The sequence below is a fragment of the Choloepus didactylus genome, chromosome 2 (assembly GCF_015220235.1).
Source record: "Choloepus didactylus isolate mChoDid1 chromosome 2, mChoDid1.pri, whole genome shotgun sequence".
NCBI classification, from domain to species: domain Eukaryota; kingdom Metazoa; phylum Chordata; class Mammalia; order Pilosa; family Megalonychidae; genus Choloepus; species Choloepus didactylus.
The window spans coordinates 139674527-139685819 of NC_051308.1; the positions used below are offsets into that span (position 1 = coordinate 139674527).

Consider the following 11293-nt stretch of genomic DNA (forward strand, 5'->3'; position numbering starts at 1 on the left):
TACTCTTTCTAAAACCTATTCTTTAGGGTGAAAAAAAATAACACTAAATAAGTAACAAACTTAAGAGCTAACCAATTTACTAAACAAGCTAAAATATCCCTGGAGTCTAGAAATATTTTAAAGAAATAGCATTGAAAGTTTTGGGGGGTATTTCCACAAGTCAGCAGTGCCTTTGTTATGTAAATCAACATGCTGGAAACTTGCCACAGCTCTATTTATGTTTTATTACAGAACTCAATGTAAATTAAGATTCTTAAGGGTCACATCCAAGTGAGATTAGTTAATAAATTACTAAAATGTTTCCATTAAAAGGTAGTTATACCTATAAGCTAATCCACTGAACAAGTATTTCTAGAAGGATCTGTGGTATACTTAAAGCAGAAATAAGTTGAATATATAAATTAGAACATAAATTTTCCAGAGCAAAAGATGGAATAAATATAATTTGTTGAAGGTGATATTTTTTGCAATTATAAATGACCACAATGCTCTATCAGGTAATTTAACAAAGTGATGTGATTTGCATTAACATATGCTTGATTCACTCAGTGATATATGCTGAATGGACAAAAAGAAAGAATGAACAAAAAACCAAATCAACTTCAAGGCAGTAAATTTAGTTTCCTTTTCTCATAAACCATGCCAACAGTTTCACATAAACCTGCAAAACTATAACATGGCAGGAGGTCAGCAGTCAGATAATGTGGCCTCCATAGCCTGAAAATTTTGATATTAATATGTGCTCACTCTCACTGTCTTTATTTTGAATTCTCAGAGAATTTAGTCACTACATTTCTTTTTCTTTCCTCTCAGGTCTGGTACATGGATAGTTATACCAACAATAAAATTGTCCGTGAGTACAAATCAATTGCAGACTTTGTCAGTGGGGCTGAATCAAGGACATATAACCTCCCTTTCAAATGGGCAGGAACTAATCATGTTGTCTACAATGGCTCGCTCTATTTTAACAAATATCAGAGCAACATCATCATCAAATACAGCTTTGATACAGGGAGAGTGCTTGCCCAACGAAGTCTGGAGTATGCTGGTTTTCACAATGTTTACCCCTACACATGGGGAGGGTTCTCTGACATTGACCTAATGGCTGACGAAATTGGGCTGTGGGCTGTGTACGCCACTAACCAGAATGCAGGCAATATTGTCATCAGCCAACTTAACCAAGATACCTTGGAGGTGATGAAGAGCTGGAGCACTGGCTACCCCAAGAGAAGTGCAGGAGAATCTTTCATGATCTGCGGGACTCTGTATGTCACCAACTCCCACTTAACTGGAGCCAAGGTGTATTATTCCTATTCCACCAAAACCTCCACATATGAGTATACAGACATTCCCTTCCATAACCAATACTTCCACATATCCATGCTTGACTACAATGCAAGAGATAGAGCTCTTTATGCATGGAACAATGGCCACCAGGTCCTGTTCAATGTCACCCTTTTCCACATCATTAAGACTGAGGATGACACATAAGCAAATGTTATTTGGTTTTCATTGATCTAAACAGTGTCATTTGTGATAAATTCTATAGGACCCCTTCTGTCTTATCTTCATATAACCTTTTCATCATTTCTCCAAAGCACTTTCATTGTAAAGTTTGTGTTTCAAAGAAGAGGTGACCCTGTTAAAATAAACTGTTGGAAACATAGCCTAACTTTAAATTTACAAGGCCTAAATTTACAAGGCCTATCATATCCTTGTCATGAAAAGCACTAAAAAGAGTTTAAGTGGCTAAAGTCATAGTTTTGCAAAAGATTAATGATCTGCCTTATATTAGAGTCAGAGACTAACGGTGGCTTTAATGCATGAATGTCTTTTTTTAAAAATTCTATCATTTTTTTTTATGTCTTCGCTCCACATCAGGATATATTTTGGTAGGAATTAGGGGAAAAAAGCACTTTCCATCCATTTATTTCTAAAAAAAAAAAAAGGATTGTATTTATTTGGGTAAAATAATAATATTCATTTGCTGTTACACAATTCTCTGATGCGGTGCTGTACAGTCATTTTTAAATATCTTGCTAACATTTTATTGGCAATATGTATTTCTACCATTGTAACCACCATTGTGTAATTGTATCTCTTCACTTCTGTGAAAGTAAGTAATATTTTTTATAAAATACACTGAAGTTTAATCTCAGTAATTATTATGGGTCAATTTTCAAGTATGTTCAAGAAGGAAGCATCTTTTTGACTTACCCTTTTACATAAGCACTATAACTAATAAAATCAAACCAGATCCCTTATGTAGAGTCTGTCTTACCCCAAGTTTATTAGGCAACTGACATTGATTCAATATAGCTGGGTAATTCTGTTCACTCCACTGAAAGAAACCCATATAATTCTTTGTAAAAGATGCAGCTGAGTCACAAAAATTGGATTTGACTTGAGTCTTCCATTTGTTATACAACCAAACAAGTTTTATGGTTCATAATTATATATATTAGTATTTTATTTTATTTTTCACTCAACTTACAATAACGTAATTTTTTTGTATCAGGACTCTCAAAATACATGAAGCATATGTAAAAACTCTTAAAAAGAAAATTTCTGGAATGTTCTATAGAATTATTTTATGAGCGCTGGAGAGTTATTGGTAAAATGTGTGCAAAAGAAGATGATGGGGACTCTTGGGAGTTGTTTTATGGTTTCAAATGTAGAAATCACCAATTCAAAAAATGAAATGAAAAGAAAACCCTTGTTACCCTGATTCATTTTGTGTGCAGATAGAATAGAACCAAAAATAAGGCTCTAATAATACTTGATGCTATCAATGCCACAAAATATATAATCTATGTTTCAAACATGTCACTGAGTTTGGATGTATTCTCCATATACTAAAAATAGTCACTTAAGGGGTTGTATTGATATAGATTGGTTTTATAATTTAAAAAGTATATTCTCTAACAAATTGTTGTAAATGTTCAGATTCACGCATACATAATACCATAATTTTCTTTGAAAAATAAAGACAGTAATTCAGATAAAACATTGTGAAAAAATGCTAATTCTTAAGGGTAATTCACATCAAATGTCACACATAAAACATTATTTTTAAATATTCATAGTCAAAATTGTAAGATTAAATAACCCTATATTGAATATAAATATTTGTTACACTTTAACAAAGATTTCTCCCCCTCCACACACAAAAATTTAGTATGATTTAATGATCACTCTGGGTCCTTTGCATATTGCCGTCTCTTTTAAATTTTTTAATTAAATTCTCCTCTATTATTGAGAATTGGAAAACTTAAGTGATTCTTTAATCGTTATATACATGCTCCAAATATATTCAGCCAATTTTTCTATATCGATATTTGTATGGAGAAAGAAAGTCACATCAATTTCAGAAATTAATCAATTTCTAAGTAGACGGTCTCTAATGGATATTGTGGTGTTTATTACTTGTTTTAAACAAAAATGATGTTCTTTGGTATCATCAGCACTGAAGCACTGGATGATTACAGCTTATTTGTGAGGTGTGCAGTTTGTAAAGCACTTTATTGTTTTCTATGTAAGGTTTCATCATCATATCCAATTTATGCAGTGTATGTGCTGCTAGAGTAAGCACAGATTTTATTGTCACTAGAAGTGGGAGTAACATGAGTTTAAAAATGTGATTTGCATTAAATATTTACAGTTAAAAAGTGTTTTCTTAATATATTATTATCAGTTTTGTGCCTGAAATTAATTAAGAACTCATTCTAATAGCTGGTTTTTAAAATTCTCAACAAATAAAATAAATTTTATGGGGAAAATCATGACTATTTATAAATCATCCACATAATCCAATTAGTAAAGAAATCCAAACTCAGAAATTCTTAATCCTAAGTGAACTGTGTTATTGGTATTTTCTAAATTAACCAGATCGTTAACTAACTTCCATGTTATTAGACTAATAATATGATTATGGTCTGATTGTATTTGTGTGTTATTTGTATTTGTGGCATTTGAATTGTGATGTTTATAACCTGCACCTCAGATTACATCTATGATTTCAGAAAATGGTAGCATTTCTATGCATAACCAATATATACAGATAAAAGAGAAAACAATGGCCAATGCCTATAAATAGAATACCAAGTGATTGATTAAGATTTATGACAAACTCAGAATTTCTGATACCTATTCCCATACTTATTGACAGAGTCATTTTACTTCTATAATTAGTAGCATTCTGTCTGATAAAATCTTATGATCATATTCTCAGAAAATGTTAACTTCTTATTGATTATAATTCCAAATAAGAAAAAGTTCTTGATATCTGAAAATCACCACCGAACTTTTTTCAACCACAAGAATTGTTTCAAAATGTATATATATAACATATTTTTTTCAACCACATTTTTTCAACCAGAAGAATTGTTTCAAAATGTAAATATGTAACATCTTGCTTATGTTCATCCCAAAGTAAAACCAGTTATGTTCCTAATAAAATAAGTTTTACATGTAATAATTCCTGGGGAATATTACATGTAATATCCTGGGGAAGGGAATAAAGTTGTAATAATTCTTGGGCCTCCAAGACAAAACTTCATTCTAGCTATAAGTGGCAAAAGATGTTATAGCAGGGAATCCAGATGTTTAAACAGGAATAGAAGTAATGGTCACCGTGACCTCAGGCACAAGGACCAGTTTATTTTTTGCCAGATTTCTTAATCCCAGCAGTGGCCAGGGGGCACTTCCCAGCAGCCTTTGCTTTTAAAGCTCCTCAAGTTTCTTCTTCTCTTCTTTCTGTTTCTGCTGGAAAGCCTTTTCTTCCTTGTCCATGTCTTTGGCTGCTTCTTGGGCTGCTTCAGGGGCTCCTTGTTGCCACTTTCATGGCTGGACATGGCGCCTGCCACCTGCCGCCCTTCCCCAGACCTTAACTGTCAATCTTCAAAAATCCTTACCTGATCTCCTAACACTCAGGATTACTAAATTTTTTCTACAAATGCCACATATCCCTTCAAGTGAAAACAATAATGAGAAATGTAGCCATTGACAGGGTTGTTCCCACATCTTTTAGAAATAAGGGTTTTTTGAAAACAATATCAGAAATGGCATCTTGCTGGCTTGCTGGGGTAGGTATGATTATATCCTTGACTACACATGTGACTTAAATTGCTATGACATGTTAAGAGACCAGACATTTGGAGACAAAGCTTGCTTCACCTTTTGGTGATCACATGGTAAGTGGACAACTAGAAGAGCTACTATAAAGCTGTCTGCCTAGTACTACCAACAGGAAGCATCATTTGAAACTTGGATGCTATAGGATGACACAAAGCCTCCATAACTGACTGCTTGTAACTAGAAACAGTCATTTCTGGAAAGACCCAGAGTGATTAAAAGTCGTTCAGTTCAGTAGGCTGTATCCACACTGAAATCAAGATCATGGAATGGTTTCTATTTCTAAAAGTTAACTAAGCTCAGTATAAATCTGTTAACTAATAATTTGCCATGGTCAGTGACTCCTCAGAAAAGACCTGTGGCATAAGAAAATCTGTGTTCTTGAATAGTCTGACTTGTACTAGAAAACTACAATGAAAATATTAGTTCGTGAAAGAAAAAGAAAAAAAACTTCACCAAAATCTTTTAACTATTTTGTAAGGTATTATGAATTTCATTCATGAGAATCACTTGAATAAAGAATAGAAAACTGTTTTGCTCTATTTGCTTTATTGTTGAGGCAATCATAAAGAAATCCTCTCCCAAAACTGACTTTTCCAAGCTGATTTATTTGACTTACATCTTGAAATTATGCAGTTTATCCCTTTTGGCTGAACTGTTTTGTTAGGCTTATAGGAATTTTAATCCTGTTTGGAGTCTGCCTTGTCTACCAAATGTCCAACTTGTTGGCATAAAATTTTGAAACTCTCAAGTGCCAAATAAGTTTTACAAATGTAAAGTATTAAACATAACTGGAGAATGATACAAAAGAAAGGAATAAAGTTGCATCTTGCCAAGATTACAAAAATAGTGACCATTTTTAAAAACATTTTTTATTATGAAATATAACATATATACAGAAAAGCAATAACTTTCAAAGTATGGTTATAGAGCAAATTTTAAAGTATGGTATGGGTTACAGTTCCACAATTTCAGATATTTCCTTCTAGCTGTTCTAATACACTGGAGACTAAAAAGGAGTCAGTAGTTATAATCCTTTGTTAAATCCTATCTTGTCTGTTGGTGCTCCTCCCTCTCATTTGATCATTGTCTCAATCTTCAGGGATATCTAGGCAATGACCACTCTAACTTGTTCATATTGGAAAGGGGTGTCGACATTATGGAGAAAGGGAATGCAGCTGGTTAGTGTTCTTGAAGAGACTGGCCTTTGGGTTTCAGGACTTATTTGGCATAGGAACAATCTGGAAATTTGGAGGTTTTAAGTTTCTGAAAAATAAACTTAGTGAGTGAAACTTTTATAGAGTCTCAGATAGAGACATGGGTATTCTTGAGGGTTTTTGGGAATACTGTTGGTACTGTGGCGGTTTGCAATATCTAGCTGAAGCTTGCATAAGGGTAACCCCAGAACAGCCTCTTGACACTATTTGAAATCTCTTAGACACTAAAACCTTATTTTGTTACATTTCTTTTCCCTGTTTTGGTCCAAGAAGGCATTCTTAATCTCACGATGCCAGGGCCAGGCTCATCCCTGGGAGTCATGTCCCACATCACCAGGGAGACTCACACCCCTGGGAGTCATGTCCCACTTAGGGCAAAGGGTAATGAATTTATTTGCAGGGTTGGCTTAGAGAAAGAAAGGCCACATCTGAGCAACGAAGAGGTTCTCTGAAAGTGAATCGTAGGCATAATTATAGGTAGGCTTAGCCTCCCCTTTACGGAAGCAAGTTTCACATCGTGACCACTTTTAAACATTATTCTTACTTACAGCCATGAAGCAATATGGTGAGTATAGAAAAGTTTACAGGAATATCTTTGTGTTACAAGAAGTTTGCTGGTAAACATGCACACATATCCAGTGCTGAGTTTCATCCTTGCCAAAGCTCTAGTATGTCCAGAAGATCTTCCACCTATTTTAAAGAGATGATTAAAATATTGCCATACTATACAATTTGTACCAAAATTCAGACTTGTAAATATTGTATACATCAGCAGACATTTCCAGAAATTAAATATTACACAAGCATCTCAAAAAATGGATCAAGAAATGAGCTGAATTAAAAAAGTACTGGCCATTTTAAATTTAAGCATGTTACAGAAATTAATCATGTTGCTGAACTCAGCAACACATATCAAGTCAGCTCTTTGTCTATACCATTCTTGATTTCACATGTTCATATACATTCCTGATGGATAGTTTACGAGCTTTCCAACTATATAACACTGCATTATTTATTCATTTATTCAAAAAGTAATTACTGAGCAAAACTACATATGTTACAATGTTCTAGATACTAGGGATACAACTGTCAAAATAAAAATAAGGTCTTCATGCATTTACATCCTAGGGAACAGTCTGCAACAAATATTAATGAAAATAAGTGTTGATTTACTAAGTGCTATGGAGGAAGTAAACAAGTCTGTATGACAAACAGTGTCTGGGTGTTTGTTAGGGACACGGTGATGCTTGAAGGGGAGACAGTCAGGCTGAGAAGCAGCCTGCCACAGTAAATTCATTCCAGGAATGGAATGTCACTATCTGATCCACATAAAAACTCTGACCTCCTCTCTTCTGTTCCTAGAAATCCGTGGACCAAATATTCCTTAGTATTTCTCTATTTCAGAAGTCGTTTTGTTGGTCTCTTTAACTTTGAGTTCAAGGATATGCTGCTGGGGGTGGTTGAAACCCCTGAAAATATATGCTAAATTTAGTGTGTACATGTGTTTGTGCATTCTTTCACGTAGAGGATTTAAAGCTTTCATTATATTCTCAAAGAAAGCCATGACCTGAAACACCATTACTATGTCAATGCAATCCAATTTAATACCACATTTATCAAGTATCTTTATGCCAAAGCACTGAACTTCAGATTGCATCTGCCTTGCAACCCTTTAAGAATTTCAGCTTGCTTTGAGAAGAAAGAAATCAACAACCTAGTACTATCAGTATTTTTTTTTCTTCAGAACAACTCAAGATTAAGTTTTTCCCTATAAAACTCTAAAGGGACTTTTTTCTATGTGGAGCAAATCCAGTTCTTTGACTGTGATTCAGACTTCAGGGCATGTTCTTGCCAGATTCAGTGACCCAAGAGCATCTTATTATGAGGCCTGTCCTACATTATTCGAGTCTGGAGAACATTCTCTTATAATTCTAACACAGTCTTTTGGCAGCACCATTAGACACTGACTGGAATTGAGCAGATGCGGCATGTTCCATCAAATTTAACTGCAAACACATAAATAGAAAAAGAAAGGGTTTTAACCTTTCCCTTGGTTTAGAAGCTATTGTATTTGGCATACATGTAATCTACAGCTACAGAATGTAAATTAAAAAAATATTTTTGTTAAAAAAAATAACCCAAGTCACACTTACACTGATAAACTCCAGCTGAATGGAGAATTGAGGCTGCTCAATTCAGCGATGTTTGACTTTTCTTCCAAAGGACTGAGAAGACTTATCCATTAGCTTCCACTCCAGTGTGAACCAAGAGTAATAGAAATAAATATTTTCACTCTCTCCCCGATATCTTTATAAACTCCATTAGAAGCAACTCTTGGCATACGAAGTGTGTGTTGAAAAAGGAGAACTTGTCCTTTCAGAAGGAAAGGATTTTTATATTCAAATGATATTCTTGCCCCTCAGGTAAAGTTTGGCCCATCAAAGGGGATAGGATGTGTGGTTAATTTGCGATTTACTTTCCTCACCATTTCGCCTTAGAAAACTTGCAATAAACAAACATGAAAAAAATAGTCTGTTGTACCTTGGTTTCTACTTTTAAAGGTTGTTTTATATCTATTCTTACATGTAAGCCTTTACATCAGCCATGTAGAATAGGGAGGGCAAACATTATCATCCCTATTTTGCAAATAAGAACATTATGCTTTCAATGTTTACTTTTCTCTATAGCTATTCCACAGACACCTTACATTCAGTGTTTCAAACCAAAATCTTTATCTTTCCCTCATTCTGTCCCCAATCTATCTTTCCTCTCTACTTCAATTAACAGAAACATCAGCCCATCTTACTTTTTTACCACATTGTTGTCTCTTTCAATGTACCCATCCTTCCCATTATTAGATTTCTGTGTATAAATAAAATCCAGTCATGCAAATCAAGGTTTGTTCCAGATATTTGTTCTGGAGAATTCTTTTCCAGGTTTAGTTCACCAACAGTTTCCTGGTCTCGTTTAATGATCCTCTGATCTTCAGCCCAGTGAACAGAATATGGTGACCTGTTTGGAAACACTTCTTTTGCTTACTGGCCTCTGTTTCCTCTTCTGTGTAGTTTTACCTTTTGCTTTGACCAAAGGAAACTTCTACTAGCTATTCTTTATGGACTGGAATGCTCCATGACCAAACAAGCCCTAGTTTCCAAGTCAGAATGAAAGTGTGGGGTATGTACCTTCCCTTATAACTCACTTTCAAGACTGACTTCCTACCTTCTTTCTCTTTAGATTGCTGTTCACCCTTCAAATTAACTTAAAATACCACTTTATTTAAGAAGCCTATTAAAAATTACTCAGTTTTTTATGTGTGTGTGTTTCCATAGTATTGCTCTTGTATTGTCAAAATTATCACATCACATTATAGTGATTTGTTTCCTCCAAGCTAGCGTGAATACCGCAAAAGAGGAGGTAATGAGTTATTTTCCTTATATACCAGTCCCTGTCATAGTGTCTGACACAGAATAATCCCACAGTAAACAATAATAACCAAAGAAGTGTAAGAATGAGTGGTCAAATAGCACCCTGACTATATCTAAAAACACTAAAAACATTGTTTCATTCTGGAAACTTCATGAGAAATTAAGTTTTCCAAATTTATCTTACTGGATATAAATTTCTATCTCTAATTAAGGTAATATTCTAAACATAGGAAGTGTCAAGAAGGTAAAACTAGGCTTAATTTAATCATACAGATAGCTTCAACTTACTGAATGACTTCCCAATCTATTTCAGGTCTCCATGATACTGTAAATCTTATCCCAGAACAAAACAGCTTAAAAGAGATATAATAGTTATTTGTGTTATTTCTTTCCTTTAACACCCAGTTTTAAAAGGAAAAATTATTTTAAATTTTCATCCATTCAGGTTTTGTTTCCCTATTTTGCCTTTTTCCCCAGTAAATATTTTTCTTAGAAATATACTTTGTCTTCGGCAGAAGAGTCAGGGTTTCATCAAAGGGACATATGCCATTAGGCTGGGGAAAGAAGAAGCAGCTATTCTTCCTCCATCATGTTTTACCCCTGCTTCCTTATCCTGTGTTTTCAAGGGATACATCAACAAAAAGTAGGATGCTGATTAATCAGCCAGTAATTCTAAGTAAATGCATCTGGTAATGCCTTCTAAGTACATTAGTGTAGAACAGTACTTCATATAGAGTGAACAATTTTTCCAGGAGGCAGAAAATTTGTTCTAAAATTTCTATTAACTCTTTGAGCAAGTTTCTTGGTTTCTTTAAAATGAAAGCATTGACTCTATAGATAGTTTTCAAAAGCTGCGCCTTAGAGTCTGAGGTTTCCATAAGGATACCTCAGTCTACCACCAAGGGATAGAGAAACTTAATTGGGGTGGGACAATAAGCTACAAACCCTATCCAACCACCTCCAACAAAAGTGGCCTCAATTTTGTCTACTTTTAAAAATGCTTCTATGTTAAGCTTTTATTGTCAGAAAACATTTTGGTGTTAAAAAAAAAAATAAGTATGAAAAACACTTAATCAGCAGGTTCCCAGCTCTAACCTTCTAATAATCTGTGACTCTAAGAGATCAATAACACTATGTGTGAACTGATCTTCAGTTGCTTGTATAATTCACACTGAAAAAGAAAATACCAGAGGTAAAGGAGAGACAAAATGAAAGTTTACTAATTCATTTACCAAAAGTTTTCAAGTAGCTTCTAAAGAGTTACCTATACTGTGTTCAAACTAAGACAAATATTTCATATTGTTCTCTATTATTTGACTAAAACCTACTAACCAACTGTGGATCTTCTCTCCAAGAACTCATTTCTAAATCCATGGTTTTCTCATCTTTACACTCCTTTTAAGAACTCATCCATTGTTATAGCTTCAGCAATCACTGAATGACTTATGAATCCAAATATCATCTCTTAGTTCAGCATTTCTAGCTGCCTAAATGATACCTACATGCAAATGCTCCATC

General features: G+C 34.3%; 1 protein-coding gene and 1 pseudogene across 2 annotated transcripts in view; one reads left to right on the top strand and one right to left on the bottom strand.

Annotated features, from left to right (window-relative positions):
* The window catches only part of OLFM3 (olfactomedin 3), a 182144-nt gene extending 176200 nt beyond the window's left edge, over positions 1 to 5944 (top strand). For both annotated transcript variants that reach the window (XM_037826516.1, XM_037826515.1), the window contains exon 6: positions 814 to 5944. In XM_037826516.1, the coding sequence (XP_037682444.1) occupies positions 814 to 1491 (678 nt within the window). In that variant the 3' untranslated portion in view covers positions 1492 to 5944. The remainder of the gene's footprint in view (positions 1 to 813) is intronic.
* On the bottom strand, positions 4658 to 4853 carry LOC119526948 (annotated as a pseudogene).
* Positions 5945 to 11293: the final 5349 nt, after the last annotated feature.